This window comes from Perissodus microlepis, chromosome 6 (genome assembly GCF_051167445.1).
Source record: "Perissodus microlepis isolate ML-2025 ecotype Zambia chromosome 6, ASM5116744v1, whole genome shotgun sequence".
Classification (NCBI taxonomy): domain Eukaryota; kingdom Metazoa; phylum Chordata; class Actinopteri; order Cichliformes; family Cichlidae; genus Perissodus; species Perissodus microlepis.
In genome coordinates, this window is record NC_140466.1 from 14,540,703 (window position 1) to 14,565,837 (window position 25,135).

At 40.3% G+C, this 25,135-nt stretch overlaps 1 protein-coding gene across 2 annotated transcripts in view; it reads right to left on the reverse strand.

Annotated features, from left to right (window-relative positions):
• The window catches only part of evi5l (ecotropic viral integration site 5 like), a 43,162-nt gene that overhangs the window by 12,574 nt on the left and 5,453 nt on the right, over positions 1–25,135 (reverse strand). Inside the window, exons 2-14 of one of the 2 annotated variants that reach the window (XM_084930962.1) lie at positions 15,031–15,421; positions 11,248–11,437; positions 9,859–10,083; positions 8,938–9,012; positions 8,572–8,697; positions 8,213–8,356; positions 7,919–8,008; positions 7,039–7,136; positions 6,699–6,759; positions 6,550–6,603; positions 5,981–6,013; positions 4,999–5,139; positions 1,253–1,369 (exon numbers count right to left, since the gene is read on the reverse strand). In XM_084930962.1, coding sequence (XP_084787088.1) covers positions 1,253–1,369; positions 4,999–5,139; positions 5,981–6,013; positions 6,550–6,603; positions 6,699–6,759; positions 7,039–7,136; positions 7,919–8,008; positions 8,213–8,356; positions 8,572–8,697; positions 8,938–9,012; positions 9,859–10,083; positions 11,248–11,437; positions 15,031–15,272 — 1,596 coding nt within the window. In that variant the 5' untranslated portion in view covers positions 15,273–15,421. The remainder of the gene's footprint in view (positions 1–1,252; positions 1,370–4,998; positions 5,140–5,980; positions 6,014–6,549; positions 6,604–6,698; positions 6,760–7,038; positions 7,137–7,918; positions 8,009–8,212; positions 8,357–8,571; positions 8,698–8,937; positions 9,013–9,858; positions 10,084–11,247; positions 11,438–15,030; positions 15,422–25,135) is intronic. The other variant, XM_084930963.1, reaches the window with a different exon arrangement.

The window sequence follows — 25,135 nt, forward strand, 5'->3', positions numbered from 1 at the left end:
TATTATTATCATTATCGTTATTGTTAATAATAATAATAATAATAATAATAATAATAATAATAATAATAATAATAATAATAATAATAATAATTAACAATAACTACTTTTGTAACACTTGAATAGAAACCACACATTAAAGAATTGTATGCATCTTAATATATAATATATAACGCATACAAACAGTGGTGTGAACCACAGCTGAAATGGGCCCTGATCAGATGATAAGAGAAGCTGACTGCTAGAGTAAGGTCTCAGCAGATCTGCTATATCTAAACACGAGCCTGGTCACGTGAGGCTTTGCATGTAGGTAATCTAATTTTAAAATTCTAAATCTTACAGGACTAAAAGAAAGCAATGATAGAGCTGATGTGTGAGCAGTGGTGAGAACGTCTGGCTGAAATGAAGATGGACCAGAGGAGACTGAGGGGTGCACATTAATGGGAGATAAAATAATCTAGACATGGGAAAGCATAGGAGTTTAGTTTCAAATTATTGACTTACAGGAAATGTTGTTTTTCCTAGATAAGAAAAACAGCTTTAGCTCGCCAAGCGTTCAAATGCTGGTCAAAAACAGAATCAAGTTTTTGAGCAGATAATTTGAAATTGGTGACGAGGGGGCCGATGTAGCGACTGACCTGCTTTGTGACGCTGCTGAATGAAAACCTCAGTTTTGATCAGATATTACATTTGCTAAATGTGACCATGCCTAATCAGCGACATCTGTATCCTGACGACCAGGAGTCGACAGACTTATTAAATGTAGTATGAGAGGGACAGGAATAGTTTCATACAACTATCTGATATATGAAATTTTGTTCAGACATCAGACAGTTGTAAGATTGTTTCACTCCTAACCAAAGTGGTGCAACAACCCACTAACAAAAACATTAGCGTGTTTACCTCCTGACTACAAACCAGCAGGTTTGTCAATCTTTGAGACGCTGTATAAGCAAACAAAGGTTTGTCCAGTTTTGAGTTAATTTTCAGTAAAATCTTCATCGGGAAGCAGCAGAGCATTTGTGTTCCAACACCTCATCAAGTGAAAATGAAAGCTTGAGAAATGGAACGTGTCTGTCATTTGTTTGAGTGTTTGGATTAAACGTTAGACAGGTTGGTTAACGGTCAGACAGACTTTACCACATTCACAGAATCACACGCCTTCTGTCTGCTTGCTGTTCACACTCTATTCTCTTTCACACAGTTTCAAAAAAAAGAAAAAAAAGAAAAAAAAAAGGCATGTTTGTGAGCTCACCTTTTCCAGATCGAGCACCTTGTCTTGCATTTCCTTCAGAGCTCCAAGCAGTTCGGCCTCGCGGAGCCTCGACTGCTCCAGCTCGGTCTGCAGATTGCTCACAAACTGCTCTGTGTACTGAAACAAACATCCTAGTGTTAAAGATATAATGTAGGTCAACTTTTATTTATTTTAGTTTTAAGTTGAGCAGCCTTTTCTACCTGGTATTTGTATACCGATATTTATTTATTGATGAGAATATTAGGTTTTTGAACAGAGCTTGGCTTCCATTTCACTCTCATTTGCAGACCAGTTTAACAGTTCAGCTAAGATTACCACAATCTTGCAAGGGGTGAAAACTCAAGGTAGTGTTATGTATCTCTTTCGGTTTCTTTTACATTTAGTTTCCTGAAAAAGGAAGAAACGGGAGACAAGGAATTCCACAGAGAGATGGAAACATGACCTATCAACGAGCTATTTGTGGGGGAATAAATGGACGTGATTCCCAGCAGCAGCGTTAGACTTACACTTTTCTAAAAAATAAACCAAAAGCATCCATTCTCAACTGCAACTAGTGAGCGAGTAAAATCCAAATATGTTACCTACGCCTAGAAATGTCTGTGTACAACCTTCAAAACAGCCGACAACCTAAATTTAGCTGCCATGAAGGTGCACTTGTGTCCCGCTGTCTGTGATGTCAGCATGCTACTGTACACTAACATGTCACCACAAGGGGAAACTGCAAAGCTATGAATATGAAAGCAGCAAAGAAAAAAAAAAAGAGAGAGCTGAGTGGAAAAATACTTTCCAATGAGGCAAATTACAAACGCTTGAAATCGGGCAAGTACATAGCGTGACTGCAAGATTCGTGATTTGTCATTTTTGGCTTCTCAGTCTTGGTTATCAAGGAAGATTGAGAGTGTCTGGAGGTGTGTGAACCCTGGTGGGTGAATGGTACCAGCAATCTGAGCTGGAATAGACGCACACGTAACAATGACATCATTTAGAGAAAAATCAGTGACTGGAGTTTTTCTTTTAAAGCAAAGCAAATTATAATTTTAGTGAACCATCTGCTCCCTTCACATCGTGCTGTTGCTCTTCACACCACCTTCCCACAGGTAGGTGTGAGTTGAACCTATAAATATTAAGAGCAAAGCTTTGGTTAACAGCACTGGCAAAGACCACAAAACTTTTTTTTTTGAGTAAGTCAGTAAAGCGCTTGCGGAACATACAGAAACTGACATGCATACATTTACTCATGCGTGTGGAAAAGCAAATGTGGGTGTTCTCTGTTAAACCCAATGTGGCGTTAAATACTAAATACTATACTAAACATCATATTTACTAGAAATTCACAGTAGAGAAGCAGAGTCTCTCGTACATATAAAAATGTTTGGAAAGTCAGTTTTCATATTTTTCCTTGAACAATATTATATGTAAAAATAAATAAATAAATAATATTAAAATATGATATTTATACTGTTTTGGGAGGCTAATACAGTTTATACATGAATTACATGTTAAATTACACCCAACTCTAATTTGTACAATAATTCCAATATCGTGTGCCTCTGAACTGCACAGACTCACAGAACTTGAATGAATTAAAAACAAAAATCAGTTATCCTATAATGTAAGATCACTTCTTTTAACTTTACAGTACTGTGCACCAATTACAGTTTGATTAGCTTTTCCTTCAGTGTTTAACTGAAACCACGTTTTAATAATCTATGCTACATTAACAAAACAAGTTTCAACATTTAATCATAGTCACACTATTACTTCCAATCAGGCTGTGTATCACACGTACAGCAACTCAAAACAACAAACAGCTGCTCTGTAAAATGTACACGTGCAACCTTTACAGCCGTCATCAGTGTTACGTGCGACCTCAGCCTGTTGGTCCAGTTTTTTTATTGTCACCCTGATTAACCTGCGCCCTCTTTCTTTGCAGATTCATTGTTAGTGTTCATTGGCTGCTGATGGCTTGCTGCACGAATATAAACCCGGAGAAAGTGGAGCAGGAGGGTCGGCCATTGGCGTCTTGGATCCCACCAGATCTCCATCAGCACAAGCTTTACCAATCTGTTGCTTTCATAGCTTTGTTTATTCTGTACAGGTTGAGTCGGGAGCTCCTGGAACTACTGTTTTCAGTTTGGTTTCTGTTCTTCTAGTTTTCCAGGACTAGTTTGAGAGAGAAGCCTGTATTCGATGGCCCATTGTGTGATTGGTTCATGGTCTTCTTCCTCTTTGTTTGTTTTAGCTGGGGCTCACATCTCTTTTTGTTCTGTCCTTTGGGAGTAACTATATTTCCATTACTAAAAGCTTGTTGAATGGCAGCCGTAACAGTCAGACTGGCTTCACTGGCATCCAACAGTATTTTTTAGACAGTGATAGGTTCCACATTATTTGGCTCTCCTCCAGAGCTAGACTAACTAGATTTCACCTCATAAACCTCACCTCCATGGTGTGAAAACTGTAGAAGTCTTTGTGCCTCATCTGTATGTAAACATCTTGCTAAAACAGAACTTGAACGGTTTCATTTTTGGGTGCTGAGCTTTGCACCTTTGCGGGGTTAGTCAAGGGTTAATCACCGATTTTCTTTGAAGGTTTGTGAGAAAATACAAATGCGTGACTCACTACTTTGTTATCAAAGCAGCTTAAAGAAAAATATCGGAAACAAATCAACGCTAGTCTGACTAGTCTGACCATATTTGAGAGGCGCAGTCGGCCCCAATTGTTTTTTTTATCCGTTTTCCACAAGCTTGTATAAAATATAGCATTAGTACATCACTCCCACCATGGGATAACTTAAACGAGCCATTACTATGAGTCAGTCTGACAGTCTGTTCATACCAAGCTGCAACGTTTGAGTTTGAAAACTGAAAACATCGCCGCAAAGACTGACTGACGGGTACCAATCCAGCTTCAGCTAATCGCTTCCTGCTAATTCACTGAGCTGAACCTCCCCACTGTGTTAGTACTGGAACAACTGTATATTTGTAATTATACATATATTTTACTTATATTTTATTTAACTTGCGTGAGTTAGCTGACAAGTTTGCGCACCACTCTCTCATCCAAATTAGGGATGTGTGCGACTAGTCAACTAGATGACTAATCTAGTTAAGTGGAATGATTCATTGTTGAAGAAGTTGATTAAGTGTTTAAAATGCCTTTGTTATTAGTTTTGGCATTAAATGGTTCTCAAATTTACTTAATATCTGAGTGTTTCTTAGTTTTAGACTAGTCGGTTAGTCTGATTTTTTACCCCATGTTTAATTGACTAAGAAATCAGTCACCAGGAAGATTCCTAATCCAAATTTTGCCACAATTGGCCAACATGGTGCCAGCCAGAAGGGCAACTTTGGCGCTTCACAAATGATGCTATAGTGGCTTTGTCCTTTTTTCATATACAGTCTATGATTGACTCATACTAACAATCATGCTAGAGTGTGTGTGTGTCTTTGACAACAAAGTGAACTTTGATATAATCAGTTAGTTGACAAAGTTGTAAACCTTTTGATATACTGACATTGAAATCTGATCAAATTGTGTTGCATTCTAGTGAAATCACTTAAATGTTTGCAACATTTGTGCCCTGATTTTGAGTCCAAATAATCTGACAAATAGTAAAAACATTATCAGGAAATACACAGCTTACAGAGCCTATCTGTAAGTTAAATATAGGACAACATACAGACTGTAGGCAGGAGGGAAACAGTTCATCTTGCTATCTTGGTTCATTTATTAATTCATTCTTTTACCCTCTGTTGTTGTAGCTCTCGGATGGTGTCCTGTGCTTTCTCAAGGCTCTCGCTAGCTGTGGTGCACTGCTGTCTCACCACCGCCAGCTCTCGCTTGATCACATAGTTCTCCTCTGCTTCCTGCGCCCTAGTCACCTGACCCTGGAATAGCGCGACCAAAATAGGATGACATTTAAAATCGTCAGTGGAGTGCAATTTTCAAATTCAGACTATGCAAGGGGAAAAGGGTGGTTCCAGGCAAAACAACAATATAATGGTTATAGAGAACTTTGCTTCATGTCATACTGAGAGTCAACATTTTAGTAAGGAGATTTATTTGCTTTCTTGTAAATCAGCTAGCTGAGGATATCACTCACACTCTTACATCTGTCCTTTAAAGCTAAAGCTAACAACCAACTAGCTTAGTTTAGCATGATGAATTGAAACACAGACAGAAAGCTAACCTGGCTGTATCTGAAAGCAATAAAAAACTTACAACTCAGTCTCAGTCTCTGTTGTTTAACTTTTTTAACAATTATTAGATCTCAAGCATGACCATGAAGAAAACAAGTTTCTGGTGTATCTTTTTCTACAATTTTGTGCAAATTAAATCAAACACATTCAATATCAAATCACGTATCTATACCTTTTAGAGCGTTTAGCAAGAAAGCAAATAAATGTACATTTCATTCAAATTTTCCTTAATTGTAGGTATTCAAATAAAAATTAATGATAATAATAGCTGAACTTCAACATGCCTCATGCAGGGATTGTACAACGTCATCAGTCTCCATCATGGATAAATACTACATGCATTCAGGCATTAGAGGATTGTCTTGTGGGCTAGACACAAATATACGATGTAAACAAAAAGCTTTCATGCACTTTTGGCAGGATGCTGTTACAGGAGAGGGAGAGAAGCAATGCAGGACGGTAGAGGAGCAGAGTGTGAGTAGGACAAAGGACAGCAAGGTCAGTGGGAAAGTGGTTTACAGTACTCTACCTGTATCAGTCTGTCTGCAAGAGCAGCACTCTCCTACAGCGCAACGAAGGAGAGGAACAAGAGGATGAAAATAAAGAGATGAAGAGAGTGAAAAGCAGTGGGTCACCAGGAAGGATAAAACACAAGAAAAAACAGGATGAATTCCAAGAGGAGGGACGTAAGAAAAAGTTGAGAAACCAAACACAGACATGTTTGTGAGGGAATAAAGAGGCAGCAGTGAGATCATTCAGAAAACTATTTCACAGAAGAGGAAAATATGAACAAAAGCAGCGTGCTGAAACAGCACAAAAGGCGGGCACACGCAGGTGCACACACACACTCTCTCACATACACACACTCTCTCTCGCGCACACACACACACACACACACACACACACACACACACACAGGAAAGAAAACCAATAACAATATATTCGTAAGTTGTAAATTTCAACCCCGAACCACACAGAATTGAACTAGAATCAAAATGTGAAGCGTGTTAGCTCAGCCTCATCCAATTTCTCTATTTCAGTGAAGTTCTCATGTTTATTAGCATTTAGATAAACTGAAGTCACATCTGCCTATCTCACCTTCTCCAAGGTTTCGATCCTCTGCTTCAGCAGCCTGTTTTCTGTGCGTAACCTCTGAACACAGAGAGAGGGAAGACAAGTGGAAAATGTTTGCTTCACTTCACTTTTCAAATATTTTATTGCAGTACAAACAAACAAGATATAAGCACCTTAATTTCAATTTGCTCCTCCATTTCTTTGTTCTTGATGGTGGTGTATTCTTTCTCAAGTCTGAGGAGAAAGATACAACAGTAAGAAAATGTAATGTTACCTCAATCTTCCTTGTTTTTAACTATAATGTTTAAAAGCCAAAGATCTGAGGTGTACAGCGCAGAAAAACAACTTTCAGAAGTTACCTAAACAGCACAAACGCACAACAACAACCATGCACACGCTTAAGTGTAGAAACCTCAGCATTAGTAAGACACAAACAAAACTCTCACTGGTCTACATAAAGGCTCTCCAGCTTTAAGTCTGACCATTTGTTAGCCGACTAACGAGCGTTCTTACTTCTTCATCCTCTTGGGGTTGTATTTGACCTGGTAGGCCCTGAGGATCAGCTTGTCTGGGCAGCTGTCAAACTGGTGGGGGATCACCTTCTGGAAATGCTGGCAGACCCCAAGGGAGAAACGCACATGACAAAGATGGTCATTCATATTTAATGAAGATGCTGAGACTCGCTTTTTTTTTTTAATGAGTGAAGAAAAAACAGCCACAGATTTACAAAAGGCCTTGAGGCAAGCCAGGAGCTCCTGCTTAAAAAAACAAAAACAAAAAAAGAAACTAAGATATTTTAATATACTTTGATTGAATGACATGAGAGTCTCATATGGCATGCGTAAAAATGTATATGCACTTCTAGGAACTGGAAGCATATACAGTATTCAAATTAATTCAAGTTTGCAGTGCAAGTCAAAAAACTGGGAAATGTACAGGCTGGCAGGTACAAACTTAATGTTTTTTCCTCAGGGTTTGTGATGAAGATAAGGATAAGAAATGATCAAAGATAAGAAATTAAGATCCAGATCAAATTCACCTATCTAAAAGGTTTTTATTAGTGAGCAACAAAAAAATTACACGTTTTCTACTGAATTGCTGTTAATCCAGATTGTGGACGCTGCCTGACGGGCACAAAATTTAAACACAAACATAGTGTAAAATTCAGCAGCAAGTCAGTGTTCCATTTCATAGAAGACAATCAGATAAAATCACGTTGAATGGAAGTAAACGAGAGCAGCTTATTTTTATCAAATTAGATCATAACTTTAGATTTGTAGCTCAGGAAGCTTGCGTGCAAAAAGGAAAGTGGGACGTTCAGCCTTTGACTCATGGCTCAATCTGTGCACGAAACAATTTCTGCAGAAAGCACCGCAAAGCTACAGCTGCGTACCTGTGACATGCCCTCCATGTCCAGCTGAATGAGGTCAGTCTGGTTGTACTGCAGGATTGCCAGGCCTACACGGAAGATAATCTCTAGGCCCTGCGGAGAGGTCAGATATACACACACACAAATTTATACAATATGTATGTATGTGTGTGTGTATATATATATATATATATATATATATATATATATATATATATATATATATATATATAGCTGAAAAACACAATTAGTAAGGTGGAACATATCCACAGTTATAACCAATCTTTCGATATTTTGTATGCTTTGTATATTTCTTACCTCATACATGAAAATATCAAAGATGCGTGTGGCGACAGGAAGAGGGAGAAAGGTGAGAAAAAGCGTGAGGAACCAGGATGAGGCATACATGGAAGTGTGGAAACTCTGGGACCGGAAATGGACATTCAGCTCTGGAAGCTGCTCCTGAAATCACAAAAGTTAACAAAAAACAAACAGGAAAGAAAGTTAGCATCTCAAAAAACTAAAATAGACCCAAGAGAACATACCTGAAAAGGAAGTGATGTGCTGGAGATTAAAAAAAACAAAAAAGAAAAGAAAGATCTGCTGCCCCTTTGTGGAGAGCGTTCACACTGCAACATTTATCGTTTTTTAGATGCACGCTCTTGCTTCCTTTTTACCTGTAGCAGATATTCAAACTGGTAGATGCAGAGACCGAGCTCTGCCATGCTGGGCTTGAAGAGCTCCCTCAGGCGATACTCCTGCATCAGACGAACAAAAACACAAAAGGCCTCCTCCTCTGGCATCTGGGAGAAGGCGAGAAGATTGTTAGAAATCAAACTGTGCTGGACTGTGTATAATACACCATCTCTATTTCACAGAAATCTCAAAAAACAAATTAACTGCACTTTAATTGTTCAAAGACCTGCTACATAAATAACTGTGGCTATAATAAAGAGATTGTTTACAGATAAAATGTGCTGAGCCTTGAGGCAAAAATATTCTCTTATGGTTCAGTTTCCTGCAGCACACCGTTTGACAATTACCTGCATTAGAAGCAATCCAACAATGAATGCGCTGCCCTGGCAGTAGCCCACCTCTCGATCCACCAGAGAGTACGCCTGAAAAAGGGAAAAAAAGGATGCACACACACACTAGATTTCAGTTACTATGTTCTGTATGTTTAGAAAAATACATCTTTATTTGTGACAGGACAATCAGACCTAGCGACAGGACCAACAAGGCACCGGAGGTCCCTTCATTTCCTGAGCAGCTCAGCTACAAGGGAGCTCAACTGATTTGCAGACAGGAAACGAGCTTGTCTCCATGACAGTAAACATATTTCCACATTTTTGTGTGTCTCTGCAATTTGTTTTTCTCCCCAGGAACAAAAATCACATTACGAAGGTAAAACTCAGTCTGATCAAAAAGACACAGCCAATCAAATCCTTCCATTTGTTGCAGAAAGATTAAAGGTTTAAAAATGGCTTTTAGTTTTGCATGTTAGGGTTTCATTAAAACTACACAGCACTTCCTGTCATTCTGAAATAAAGTCGGAATTTAAAAAAAATATTAATACAATAGCTAAATACAATAATTTCACACCACTGTCAAATCAACATATCCATATTAGTCGTTCTTGTCCAGACATTTATTTGTAGATGTGTCATTTAAGAAAGCAAGTGAAGGAAATTCCAGAAAGTTGACTGTTCATCTGGCTGTTGTGCTACAGTGACACTACAGAGTGACTGAAGACTGCGGCTCAACCAAAATCAGCGCTTAGTGCTTGTAACCATTTTTGATTTGGTCCTATTTTTTCTTCAGTGTGACCAATACACATATTTCAAAGCTCACAGTGTAAATAAGTCTGTTTTTACAGATGATAAACCATGTTTCAAAAACATAAAAAAAAGCCCCTCCCCCTGATAAATTCAGACCTTGAGGTGATCAAACGCTGCAGTTCTCACCTTCATGACATTGAAGAGGACCTCCTGTCCGAGGCTGTCCTGGCCTTTGAAGAACTCGTGCTCAGGGTAGGTGCGGGCGATATCTCTGCGGATTAGCTTCTCACAGGGGGAGGACATCTTCAGCAGTTCAGAGTACTGGTTCTTCACCGGCATGTCTGTGGCATTGCCCAGAAGCTGCCACACGATGGCCCGGAAATGATGAGGAATGCCCTTTCTGATCAACTCCTGGAAGACAGAGAGAGTGAAACGAGTGATATTAAAATAGAGTACAGGGCGGTCGTGGCTCAAAGAGTTGGCAGTTCGTCTTGTAACCGGAAGGTTGCCGGTTCGAGCCCCGGCTCGGACAGTCTCGGTCGCTGTGTCCTTGGCCAAGACACTTCACCTACCGCCTACTGGTGATGGCCAGAGGGGCCGATGGCGCGATATGGCAGCCTCGCTTCTGTCAGTCTGCCCCAGGGCAGCTGTGGCTACAACTGTAGCTTGCCTCCACCAGTGTGTGAGTGAATAGTGGAATTGTAAAGCGCTTTGAGGGCCCCAAAAAGCGCTATATAAATGCAATCCATTATTATTACTATTATTAATACCCAGCCTCTTTATATACTGAAAGATGTCATTTTACAGATATTAAAGCACCTCAGAAGAAAAGACATCAACGCAAACTCAATTATGAAACGCTAACAGATTTCTATTTACAAGGACAATCTAGCATCGTTTTGTAATCACACTCAGTTGTAAATTAAGATGGATTGCTATTTTCTATTTTCAGCATTTATAGCCTGCTTATAGATTTTTGCTTGGTTTGTGTGAGCTCCCAGGTTCCCCTGACTCATTTTTATTGTGTCCTCTCTCGTCCATCTTGTCTTCCCTGGGGGTTTAGTCTTTTTGTGATGGAGGACACAGAGAGACAAAGAGAGGGATGGGAGGCAGAGGGCAGATAGAGGGCATTATTGGTATTTTACTGTATTAAAAACAAACAAACAAAAAAGGACAGCTTCATACCAATAGTGTTTTTGTTTGTGCTGAATTTGAGGGTAACACTGCGAGACATTTTTGAGCACACTTGCAGACAGCTAGAAAAAGGACACCCACTGTGACTTCACGAATAGAAATAAACCAGTCATAGTCTGTGAGCAAAGCTATAAATGACCAACCAGCCACTTAAAAAAAACAAAGCAAAACCAGAATATGAGTCAGACATTAGGAAACAAATTGGAAAATCGACTTGTGAAATGTGACCCGCCAACTATAAAAATAAAATGAGGAGGCTCATAATTTCCTTACTGGTGTTCTTATTTTGAATCGCACTCAGTGACTCATTCTCAGGGGAAAAAAACCACGTGCCTTCCAAATACTTCATTCTCTACTTCAAGTGCCAGACTCTCCCCTCACCTTCAGGAGTTTGTCCTTCTTGCGTCTCCACTCCTCCCATTCGTTGACGATGCGGCCCCATAAGATCCACGTGTCTTCCTCCAGGTGCGACAGGTTTGAGGAGGCCGAGGAGCTGGAGACCAGCGAGGAGCCACTGTTGCGTCGCGAGCCACTCATTGACCGCATGGACTTGGAATCAGCCTCCAGCAACCTGCGTGAAGACACAGATTATGAGAACAGGAAGCTGAATTTATGACTGATCACACAGGAGAGCTTATTTATGTTACACACCGGAGAGTTAAGCTAAGATAAGCGAGAGCGAGAGGCAGAATGTGACATTGCAAAAAATGCTAAATTTAGAGAGGCACCAGCAGCTGCAAGGCATGTTCCCCTTGGTTTATTTATTCATTTATTTAGGTGGGAAGGGGGTTTAATGGTTATATGCTAAGCTAAAGCTAAAATGCTCCTGAACTATAAGTTTGAATTTGGAAGAACTCGAACTCAAATATAGGCTGGGGCGAGTGATTTCCTTTAAGTCCTTGTGGAGTCTGCTGTACAGCAGGGCAGCAAAATGCAGAGGTGATGTGATTAAGAAGGGCAGCTCTTTACTCCAAGGTTCAGTCCACTTTGACCTCAGATGTCAGTTTCTTTTAAGTCACTTTACACCTCCGTCCAGCACTCTGACCATTCTGCTGGGACTGGCTGTGAAGCTGAAAATGTGCTACTGTTGTTCTTCTTCTCAAAGTGATTTCTTGGGATTTTAGCTTGATGGCAGTAAACACAGCCTAATGAAAACACTCCTTCTGCAGTGGTGGATTATTTAAGGTAACACATTTATAAATACAAATTCCAATGCAAAGGCTAGTGCTCCTGGTTGTGTGGGATTAAACATTACCTATCACAGATTAAACCTCAACCTTGAATAAAAAAACAACAACAATTATTTTCTCTGAAGCCAAGAAAATAAATGTTCAAATTTATCTCTGGAAAAATAGATCCTGAAACACAGAGCTTCCTGAAGTAACACACAACATAGAAATTGCAAAATATCTTATTTTAATCATTTTTGATTATAAAATTTTATTCTCTAAAGAAAATTAATTAAGTTGGTCTTGAGTGAACCCCATGGTGGTTCATGTGACCCTCCTGCTATCGTGACTATTAACAGAGGCTACACAATTCAGCTGTATTAATCAGAAAACCAGAAAAGTTTTATATTTGCTATAAATCCTATTTTCCATCATGCCTGACTCCATTACACTTGGATGTCAAAAATAGTTATTTCAATGCGAATTTCTATCTAGATGTACCTTGTGTCTTTTTCAACCCTGAAGTGTTTCCTGACGTGAATATATAGTTGCATGCGAGCAATTGGGCAGAGTGTTTCCCTTCTGTTCCATATGTGAACTTTAACAATCCTAGAAAGAAGCCGTAACACCATGAAGGCTCCTTGCTGCAGGGAACCTCTCATCATAATTGAGTTCCACGAACACAAACTTGACAACACAATCTTTGATATCGCACATCATTCTCGTAATTGTTTAGCATTTATTGAAATACCTTGGTTCTATTTGTGGTACACAGTTTAAGCTTAGTATGCCGTGGAGTCCGTTTAGCTGCTGACGTCCTGGAATGCCCAGGAATCCAGGACTATTTCCTTGGACTCTTGACTTTAGTTCTAATTAATTTATGTTAATATAAAGTAACCATTACAGTTACTATAACTATAACTCTTGGGTTTGTTTCCTTCTAATGAATTCATTTGTTAGAGTGTATGCTCTTCTTGTGTCTCTCATTTGATCGGATGAGGCAGTATTTTTATCTCTCCTTTGTCTCTTGTTTGTTGGGTCAGTCTTTGGTTTGTTTAAGCTGATTTTGGGTCTGTTTTGTTTGAGCAGTTAGTTGTAATATTAACACGGGCAGTGTTGGGGAGTAATGGAATACGTATATAAAATACAAAATATGAGTAACTGTATTCCGTTACAGTTACCATTTTAAAAGGTGGTATTCCAAATACGGTTACTTTTTTTTTTTTTTTTTTTTTATAAACAAAGGGATTACACAGGGGTCTTTTCCTGTTTCATATGTTAGGCTGTCCCCTCTCTATTTTTGGTAATTCCACGCTGGTGGAAACCCAAACAAAACACGCATTAAGAGCCTCTAATGCCTGTGTTTCAATGTCGCGGCCCATGTCACCTCTACTTGCGGCCCGCATAATGATGTGACAAAATATTTGTAAAAATTATTGTTCAAAAATTATTTAATATGAAGGCAATAGACAGAGTGTTACAGGCATAGCCCTAAAGAATGTAGCCTCATGGGCAGTGTAGCCCAGTTGTAAGTAAGCTATTAAGACTCGACTGTACACTGTGTTCGTGTTTTTCTCCGAAACAATAAGTTCCGTTGGAGCAGCCTTTCAACACATCTCTCTGCCTCTCGCTAGCAAAGTTGACCCAGACAACAAAGTAAAGCTAGTTTTCGGTTACCAGCCCGACACGCAACCCGACGTATTAGCCAGAGGTCCCTTTACTATGGGACCTGTTTTATATACGTGCTGAATAGTTTGTGATCGCCGCAAAAAGTGCAGCCTTACCTAATGTCCACCCTACTGTTACTAATTTTATATTAAGATTGAAAAATCTAGTTGGTATTGGTATGGCGAGTAGCCTTCAGTAACAGTAATAAATCACACAGCAATAGTACAGTCATGTAGTTGTAAAAAGCATGATAATATATTAAGTAATCCAAAGTATTCAGAATATGTTACTCTCATTGAGTAACGTAACGGAATACGTTACAAAATACATTTTGGGGCATGTATTCTGTAATCTGTAGTGGAATACATTTTAGTAACCTTCCCAACACTGAACACGGGATTATATAACACAACTTGAGTTTAGCTATTTATTTGATCTCTTTCAAGGATTCATAAAAATATTTTAACTTTTGTAAAAATTTGTTGGGTTTTCTTGGCAATTTTAGATAAAATAAAATCTACTTTTTCTATAACTGCTCTGTGACTTCATGCCTAACCAGCTCGTTCCTTCACAGTATCTACAGTTGTGGTAAGAAGTTTACATACACTCACAGGCATGAACATAATAGTAATTTTCCAATTTTTCAATTAGCAAGACATTCATTCAGAGTTTCAGGTGAGATGAGGCAGATATTGACAATGTAATAGTGAGTAAATCTGCAGAGAGAAAAAAAAATGCTTATTTTGGGCCAAAGTTGCCAATCTTTATAAGTGTTTTTTATTAGATTTGCCTGGTGACTCTAACAGCAGTTCATCCTCACTGTTGTCCTTGTGCTCAGTGGTCTGTGCCAAATGTGAAGTCATAACTGCTGGCATGCAATACGCTTTAGTGTCTTTTCAGCTTCATCGCCCTGTGAACAGGCGAATCTCTTCAGGCATCTCCGTGTTAAATCAAGGCAGAAGCAGATTTTTTGGGGAAGATTTTCTGCAAAAAGAGACTACCCCATTCTGATAACAATGCTGTGTTGCTATAACACTTTGCACATGCAACAATCAGTGCATCAAACATAAACAGGGTTCTTAAACATGCAGTTTTCATTTTCTTGTGAAAACTGCAATTAAACTTGCAGCTCTCACGCAGTTGTTGTTTTTTTTTTTTAGTCTGATATGGTGCTACAAAGTTTGTTACAAAGACTTTGATTTGACTGGCTTCCTATACAAGAAAAAAAGTCAAATAGTTAATAAATCCTGGGCCACATTGAAGCTAAAAAAACTGCTGTGTTTTCAGTTTAAAAGCTTAACACAACAATGAAAACTACTGATCTTACCTGTTCTGCTCCTCCAGTTTGGCTAGCAGCTCTAATTCATCAGGACTCAAGTTCTCGGAGTCTGCTGGGGAGGCTGCAGGTGCTGACAGCACTGCATCGTGGGAAGAGGAGTCTGGGCTGAGCACAGGGCTGCCATTCGATGAGGGATCTGGATCCATGCCAGGTGGGGAGGAAGGGCACTCCAGCTGAGGGGGAGCCCCACCAGAGCCCTCTCTTTCTGGGCTGCCGCTGGGGATAGACATGACGCTGAGGTTGGCGTGAGGTGGGTAAAGCAGTGCAGGTGTGCTCAAAAAAACGTCTCCCAGTCTCACTGTATGTCTCCCTCCTTAGTGAGCCTGGCTGTTGCCTGATTGGCCACCAGGCAAGCCTATATGATCACAGGTCCTCAAACCTGCCAAGAATTAAAAGAAATGTATGTGAGCAAAGGCTAAATAAATAAAAACCAAACATAGTTTAGTTCATGTCATTGTTATTAACTTGATAAGTTGATACATAGGTGCCATACTATATTGCCTGATAATACCAGTATAATGATGCGATATGAAAGTATCATATCATGATATCAAACGATATCAAGCGTTTATGCTCCTTAGTGCACACAATGACAAAAATAACCCAGGCATTACTAACAAGGAGAGCCGAGTGTGACTCTCTGATGACAATTTAGTAAAAAAGGAGCAGGGAGTTACTACAACAACCTCCAAGAAAGCTCAACGCTTTACAAAATATGCAACAAAACTGTTTCTGCTAAAGGTGGAAACAACAAACTTGTTTCATCACTTGAGGCAAAAAACACACCATCAAAAACATCTAGCCTATGAAGGCGGACATGCTAGCTATATGCTAGCTGGTTATGTGTGGGCTTTAAGCAGCTTTTAACAAGCTCAACTCAAGATCAAACACTCCAGGTACAACATATTTTTCAACTTTCACACTATTGTGCCGACTCCTCAGGAGTTACAGGATTAAGTTACTTTTCTGTTAAAGTATTTAGCAGTTATGCAAATTTGATTTAAAGTTTACAAAGAAAACAGTACGAAGGCTAATTTTGTTCTTAATTTAATGTGTCACTGCTATTGCACTGTACTGCTGCTGCTGGTGCCTTGTAGCAACAGATTCTCCCTTTGAATCAGGTACTCTGTCAACATGGCATTAACTCACTGGAAAAGAAGAATGGAAACTGTCCTTTATTTTTATTCACACTAATAAATACCACTGCCTGTAAGCTGGAAGCACCAAAAAGTGCTTCCAATAATGTTTTCCCCCATTACTGTCAGAAATATTATCATAATTTCCTTGAAATACAGTGATATAATTTGGAGGCTATGTCACCCACACCTAATAATCTATTTCTATCTATTCTAAAGCTACAGGTAAAAATACTGTGGTTACATTGAAAAGAGTTAACACAACATTAAACAAAGCTTTGATCCTCTTCAGTCAGTTTCATTTAGTAAAACAGAAAACTGTTTGCGGGCCAGATGGCAACCTATTACTGGGTTGATTTGGCCCCTGGGGTGTAAATTTCATGTCACTGCTCTATGAAGGATAAAGAAGGTGAAGCTGACAGTCTGATGTAGAACAATGAGTTATAGTAATAATCAAGTTTCTGAGTCAGAAATCAATAAGTATGAAGCTAATTTTCTCTTTATCCTGCTTCCACTTTGTAAAAAGTGTTATTTAGAGACTTTGTCTGGTGCTGCATGGCTCCAATATTTATCTTATCTTTCAATATGTTTCTGACAAGACTATCAAAGCAGATTTTATAGTTTTCTGAAGGTAAAAATATAAATCAATCAAATCTTTATTTGACTATATAAGTAATAACTGTTTTTTTTCTATATTTATTAACATATACATATTACATGTTTATGGCAGTGGCTCTTAGACTGTATCACTCTCTGAACTCTGTGATCGGAGAGGTGGTTTTGCCATGCCTGGCTGAGTGGAACCAGTGATGCTGATATGAGTGCTCTAATGTGGTTTACACAGACATAATCACAACTTTTGTTTTTTTTGTTTTTTTCCTCCATCAGAGGGAAGAATCGACCTGTCAGCATATAAAAAGATAAAGAAAAAAAAAAATCACAATAAAAAGTTACTGCAAATTACTTGTTACACTGTTATTCGGTTAAGATCACACTGCACAGCTTTCAGAAGGACTAAGACATGGTCACACATTCATCTACATTCAGAAACAGTGCCACAAAATGACTGCAAGCAGCTGAGGAATTTATTAAAACCAGACTATTAAACAAATCAAATGAATTACAGAGTAAATTCAGAGAGATAAACTCAGATTTCACACAGTTTATGAGCAGCTGACACCGCTGGTTTGGAACAGAAGGCTGAGGTCAGTTTTTAATTGAATTCCTCATAAGATAAACCGAGGTGTGATTTCCCAGGAGGAAAAAAAGGCTTCATCATTCAGCAGATTGTTGATGCAATCATGCTTTTTGAGCTGTAGTTGAATTTCTTTTATAAAGGATTAAAAAAAAAAAAAAGAAGAAAAAGAAGAAGCTACATGTGCATTTGTGTGCTTGATACTTTCAGTGATAAGGACCTTACAAAGCACAAGCTTGGCATAAACGTAATATTGTACTAGCTAATGTTAGCCTGGGTAATTTAAAAAAAAAAAAAAAATCAATAGAGCAATCGAATGATATAACGCATGGCGATGCTGTGTTGAAAGAAAGACACCAGATATCGATATCATATCATATGGTTTCAAATAAAAAGTAACTTGTCAGCAGTAGAATAATAAAACCAATTACTTTTTCACTTCACCAGATGGTGCCGTTGAGGTTAATGATTTTTCTAGCGAGGTAACGTCAGTCGCACAGTAGGAAGTTGGTAAACCCAAGGTGGAAGCAGGGATCAGGGAAAGTAAAAAATAAAAAATAAAAAAAATCTGAAAAGTATCATCCACATTTGAATTAGATGCATAGACATATTTATTTTTTTAACCATGAATTTGTAAGGAATATTATATGAAAGTAAAGTACTTGGGGAGTAGTGCAAACATAAGATCTCATCTCACATACAGAGGATGTTAGCCAAGTATGGCAAAGCTAACGTTCATTCAACTGAACCGAAAAAAACTAAACTAAATTAAAACTCAACACACTAGCTCAACAAAGCTTCCAATTTGGAATAAGCTAAAAAAGTAACACAATCTCATCACCTACGTTATGTGCAGACCTACTCAATACAAGGCTATGTAAAACTAGGACTTTTGTTTACTTGCTCAAAACAAGTAACAAAAGCGACTGCTGAATGCCATTTTAAGCTCAAAATACCTTTAACAGTACAATAGTCGACACCTTTTCAATTAAGCTAGATGACTGTAATACAAACAGTTTAGCTGGCCAGGTGAATGTAACATTTATGACAGCTTGTAATAGCAGTGTTGGTCAGTGTGCCTGCTTTACAGTCCCATTTTGAAGCCATCCATCCATCTTCATCCGCTTTATCTGAGGCCGGGTCGCGGGGGCAGCAGCCTAAGCAAAGAGGCCCAGACCTCCCTCTCCCCAGCCACCTCCTCCAGCTTATCCGGGGGAACACCAAGGCGTTCCCAGGCCAGCCGAGAGATATAATCTCTCCAGCGTGTCCTGGGTCTGCCCCGGGGCCTCCTCCCGGTGGGACATGCCTGGAACACCTCACCCAGGAGGCGCCCAGGGGGCATCCTTGTCAGATGCCCGAACCACCTCAGCTGGCTCCTTTCGATGTGGAGCAGCAGCGGCTCTACTCTGAGCCCCTCCCGGATGGCCGAACTTCTCACCCTATCTCTAAGAGAGAGGCCAGCCACCCTTCGGAGGAAGCTCATTTCTGCCGCTTGTATCCGCGATCTCGTTCTTTCGGTCACTACCCACAGCTCGTGGCCATAGGTGAGGGTAGGGACGTAGATCGACCGGTAAATTGAGAGCTTCGCTTTTACATTCAGCTCCCTCTTCACCACGACGGACCGGTGCAGCGTCTGCATTACTGCAGCTGCAGCCCCAATCCGTCTGTCGATCTCCAGCTCCCTTCTCCCATCACTCGCAAACAAGACCCCGAGATACTTGAACTCCTCCACTTGGGGCAGGAACTCATCCCCGACCCGGAGTGGGCACTCCACCCTTTTCCAGTTGAGAACCATGGCCTCAGATTTGGAGGTGCTGATCCTCATTCCCGCTGCTTCACACTCTGCTGCGAACCGTTCCAGTGCGAGCTGGAGGCCCTCACCCGATGAAGCCAACAGAACCACATCATCCGCAAAAATCAGAGATGAGATTCTGAGGCCACCAAAGTGAAAGCCCTCCGCCACTTGGCTGCGGCTAGAAATCCTGTCCATAAAAATTATGAACAGAACCGGAGACAAAGGGCAGCCCTGGCGGAGCCCATCACCCACCGGGAACGAGTCCGACTTATTGCCGGCAATGCGAACCAAGCTCTTGCAACGGTTGTATAGGGATCGAATGGCCCGTAGCAATGGGCCAGACACCCCATACTCCCGCAACACCTCCCACAGGACACCCCGAGGGTCCATTCGGACACAATGTCCCCAGTCTCCCTCGGAATGCTGTTGAAGCTCTGCCGGAGGTGTGCGTTGAAGATCTCACGGACTGGGGCCTCTGCTAGACGTTCCCAGCACACCCTCACTACGCGTTTAGGTGCACCAGGTCTGTCCAGCGTCCTCCCCCGCCACCTGATCCAACTCACCACCAGGTGGTGATCAGTTGACAGCTCAGCCCCTCTCTTTACCCGAGTGTCCAGAACATATGGTCGCAGGTCTGGTGATACAATTACAAAATCGATCATCGACCTACGGCCTAGAGCGTCCTGGTGCCACGTGCACTTATGGACACTCTTATGTTCGAACAGGGTGTTCGTTATGGCCAAACTGTGATTAGCACAGAAGTCCAATAACAAAGCACCGCTCGGGTTCAGATCAGGGAGGCCGTTACTCCCAATCACGCCCCTCCAGGTCTCGCTGTCGTTACCCACGTGAGCATTGAAGTCTCCCAGCAGGACAACAGAGTCTCCAGGTGGAGCACCTTCCAGCACCCCCCCCCAGGGACTCTAAGAAGGCTGGGTACTCCGAACTGCCACTCGGCGCATAAGCGCAGATGACAGTCAGGACCCGTTCCCCGACCCTAAGGCGCAGGGAACAAACCCTCTCATCCACCGGGAAAAACCCCAACGTACCGGCAGCAAGCCGAGGGGATATTAGAATACCCACCCCAGCCCGCCGCCTCTCACCAGGGGCAACTCCAGACTGAGACAGAGTCCAGCCCCTCTCCAGGAGACTGTTTCCAGAGGTGAGCCCGACTATATCTAGCCGGTACCTCTCAACCTCACGCACTAAGTCAGGCTCCTTCCCCACCAGAGAGGTGACATTCCATGTCCCTATTGCCAGTCTTGGCAGCCGGGGGTCAGTCTGCCAGGGCCTCCCATTTTGAAGCAATAAATCAAAATGCTTTTTATCACAATAACAATGATTCCCACTTCTCTTAGACAGCACATTTTGACCTTGGATTTCCCACATTTTCATCCTAATATGTCTGAAGATATCTGGCTATGGAAGGCCAGTGTAAAAATCTTTACCTATACCAAATAAAACAAGCAAAGCAAATACTCACTCAACACATCTACAAATACAAACTATTCTATGTGTGTAAAAATCCCACTTTCACTCAAATGCTACACATTTGTAGAGCACGTGTGTGGTAGAATTATATTCATTTTTGCATGACTTTAAGATTACATTTTAGTTGCCGTTTTGTTTGACTATCTGACAACCCAAATTCTCTGTAATTTTTTAAGAATCAGGACATGAGTACTTGTAGCTTTTTCCAGTGGTTAAGTTTCTTTTCACAGAGAAAACTCCAAAACAAAATGAGTCACTACAAACCAGGTGTGTCCATTTACTGGCCAAATGTGTCTCAGCAAAAGCAACAAAAATAAATGCATGACAAGGTGCTGTGTTCTGGACAATTATGGACTAGCGAGCCCTTGGTTCATTTTAGGGCTGGTTACTACATTCTGCATGTTCTTGGTACTCTATCACATCTCAGATGCATACTGGCTATGAGAAAGTGTTTGCATAAACTTGCAGCGTGCCACTGGGTTCAGTGTTTGGAGTTTGTTTGGACGTGGACTGACACCACTTATTCCAAATGTTCTCGCTGCAATTGTTTTGGTCTGCGCCCAAATTACTTTGGATTACTTTGTTTGCATCTGAACAAATGAACCGTACCAAGTGGGGAAATGAACCTCCATTTAAAAAGCACCAAAAAACTAATCAGTCTGGGTTAGGAGAAGATGACGCTCATTCACAACATTAACTCTGCTGCACTTTGCATTTTGATAGGATGTCAGATGAGTTTTGTCCTTACAACAAGCTAAAACAACAACAACAAAAAAAGGTATGCATCTCACAGTTTGCAGGTCTTTAAGTTGTTTTGCATTGTGGACTAACAGAGACATTACATATTGTGGTGTGGGACTGGGCTGCAGAAATGAAGGGACTGACACAGTGTGTCTGTGCAGAACAACAGCAGTAGCGCTGCTCTGTAAAGTGGCTAAAAATGGTTACAGTTGACTCCTCTAGATCTCCCAAGCTTGCTTTATAGGTGTGTGACACACACACACACACACACACACACACACACACACACACACACACACACACACACACACACACACACACGGTCAGCTAATAATCTGTATAATCCGTCTATTCATAGTCAGTTTAATCCCAACCAACAACAGCGGTGTAGTGAATTCATTAAAACTATCATAACTAACTAACTCAGATCAAACTGTCTTCACATCGAAAAACTCCAAAACAGCGCAATAAAGAAATTCAGCTCTGTCACAGGGCATTAAAATTAAAGAGAAACATTCATTGGCCTGAAAAACATGAAGCACATGAAGCTGACACACACAGCAAGGAAAGCAGAAATACAGCCTGCAGGAGGGGAGAGGAAAGCAGAGGAGCATAACTGTCTGAACAGTGCATGGGGGAGAAACAAGGCCCACATTCATGCATCTTAACCAGCCCAATCAAAAGAGCCATTAACAAGCCTACGAAACCAATCACATTTGTAAAAGGGCTTCTTCAAAAAAACAAAAAAACCCAATCTGAAATATAATCACTTTGATTTAACAGGATTTGCTGCAACAATCAAAAGATGATGTCAATCTGCCTTTTCTTCTGAAACTCATTTGACAGACTGGTGTAGCACCTGATGAAACTGCCTTGTCAATCAAGCCTCAACCCCAGCAGCAAGACTGAAGTGAGCTCTGTTATTGACATAATGTATAACTCTACAAGATACCTGCGGCATTTTAGCCTCTGGCTCTCGCTTCCCAGCAAGCAGCAGGTGAATACAGAAGGCTCGTGTTCACTATCCTGGCCAAGCTTTGATGTTTTGCACCAAAGACACAAAAGTATATCATAGAATATTTAAATTATATATGTCTCAATGCCGACTCTTTATGGACAGCAAACTCAGTGCCTGCTGCTATTATTACAGCGATATGGACGAATATCCACGCCAGATTTTCCTTCGGCCAGACCTGCTGGGCTTAAATTATTGCTGACCAAACAATACAACTCAAGCTTAGACTAATACATAAAGACTTAATAAAGAGGTCTTTAGATTAATTGAATACTGGGTTAATGTACTGCATTAAAAATATTCTACATGCCATTATAGCATCTTCTAAAGGGACTGCCTTTTAGGAATAACAGAGAAGACGTTTGAGAGGTTTTCAGTACTACAAAGCACTATTCAGCCGTGTCATTGTGGTCGACCCACACTGTACAAGGTGTGAGTCATGCAGGACTTAAAAGTCCCCCTGCCCCATTCTGTCTCTTCTCTCTCGCACACACGCACACACACACACACACACACACAAAGACATGGTGACATTGTGAAGGTCTCTGGCAAAGCAAAACAAGCCATATTTTCAGAGCTTGGCTGTTGTTCTGTATATGACTGCAGGCCTGCAGTAATGTCATTGTGGGCATGGAACTGCAGAGAACTGAGAGAGTAATAAGGTAATAAGTGGTGGTGATGGTATTTCACTTATATTTGCTTTTCTGAGCATGCATGTGCACCAAATGAAAGGTTAGTTTTTAGTTGTGCCGTGGCATTTCTCCACACTCGTTGTAACCTGTGTTTATAAAATTCTACCTCGATAATGATTTGTTGATAAATATGTGAACGACTGTGTGATGCACATGTTTAGTTTCTCCACCACCGCGCCACTGTGCACAATTATGGCATTGTGCATAGTCTATGCTTGAATGCATCCTCTCCGAGCTCTCACTGTCCACACAAACAGACAGGGCCATTATCTCCCCCTCTGACTGTCCTCTGCACACAAACACACACCACCCCCCGTGATTTAACATGAATTTGCATTTACAATGTTATATGCATATATTGCATGGGAACCTTACTTTACGATGTTTACGATTAACAAAACATTAGTGCTTAAAAAAAAAAAAAAAAGAAAAAGAAAAAAAAAAAAAAAAAGGTCTTCACAGTCCCCATCTGGGCTCGACTTTGACACTGATCCACCCTGAGGCAGTTATAATAGGGAGGGTGACAAAAACAAAATGCTCTCTTTTGATCTCTTCGGGAAATCAAGTAATAAACAGATGGATCCGCAGTTTCCTTAGAGGAATTACATTATACATACACTTGGAGGTGTAAGAAAAACACAAAAACACAAAGCTAAAAAAAAAAAAAAAAAATCAAGATTTACAAAAACAAAATAAAAACAAACAAGTTGTCACAGTCTTCCTGCTGTGACAAAAAGCATGACCCTTGTTAATCTGTAGCTGCTAACCTCCTCGCTGTCCCAACATGATCTCATGCTTAGCTTCTGACACGTGGACTCTTCTCTAGCACGCTATTCAACTACTGTACCCGTTATCCTTGTGACTGCTGCTGGTCTCCACACTGCTCAAAACATCCCATTGTAAGATGGGGACGTTCTTGTTTTTTTATTTTTATTTTAACATTCTATGGAGCATACTTCTGTGCAATGTCTGAAAAGTAAGACATGCTGTTACTTTAAACTCTGTCTCTGGGTGATCATTTAACTCATGAATATAACTGAAGTCACAGCTCAGTCACTATTTTTAACTTCTGTGTACACTGATTTTTAATCAAATGACGTCAAGGTCATAAAATCCAGCTTCCCTCCCGCTTCCAGGCAAAGCTTTGTCTGTTGTTAATTACCACTGAATCTGTGAAGCCAAAAAAGCAAAAAAGGTGCTCAAAACATCCCAATATACTTTCTAACTCTGTCTTCCATCTGCTAGAGATATTCAACAGTGAATCTGAGTCTATATTCACCAGCTACCTGACACTCCTGCAGACATCATCCATCGTCATTATTAGTATTGTAATGACAATCTGCGCTCCAAACAGCTCTCATGTATCGACTGCACAGTATATATCAATGAGTGTTTATGTGCATATTGTGCAGCAGAGGTTTTCCAGATTTGTCAAGTTTGAACATGCTATGGTATTAGGTATAAATGAGGAGGAGACACATTTGGGGAAAATTAACTGATAAAGCCAATGAATATTGTTTTGAGACTTCACAAAGTCTACTGACCCTGCTCACTTCCTATGACTGATGGTTTCCTGCTCTAAATGTAATTAGTATCCCTTTCTAAACAATTTGGTTCCCCTGAGTGCCATTGTGACAGGAAATTGTCTAGAAATAGCCATCCACACAACCCACTGTTGACTTCAAGTCACAGCTGACTCTTTTGTGCCTCTGAATGATCAGATTTGAACAGGTCAGATTAATCAATATTTTGGAATAAAAAAAAAAAAAAAAAAAAAAAAATAGTAAAACATCCATAATGTCAAAAGTGAACTACAAGATGGTAAGACAGAGAATAACTGAATGGTTAACTCTATTTCTTCTCCATACAGGTAAACACAAAAAGCTATGTACTAAACAGTGACAATCAGGCAACGATTGCTCAACTAATGACTTCTTTCAAAGGCTTTCACAATAAAAGAATCCTCTCTGACACTAATGTTGTGAAGCAGGAGAAAGCTGTCGATTAGCCTAAAGAAGATCTGAAAAG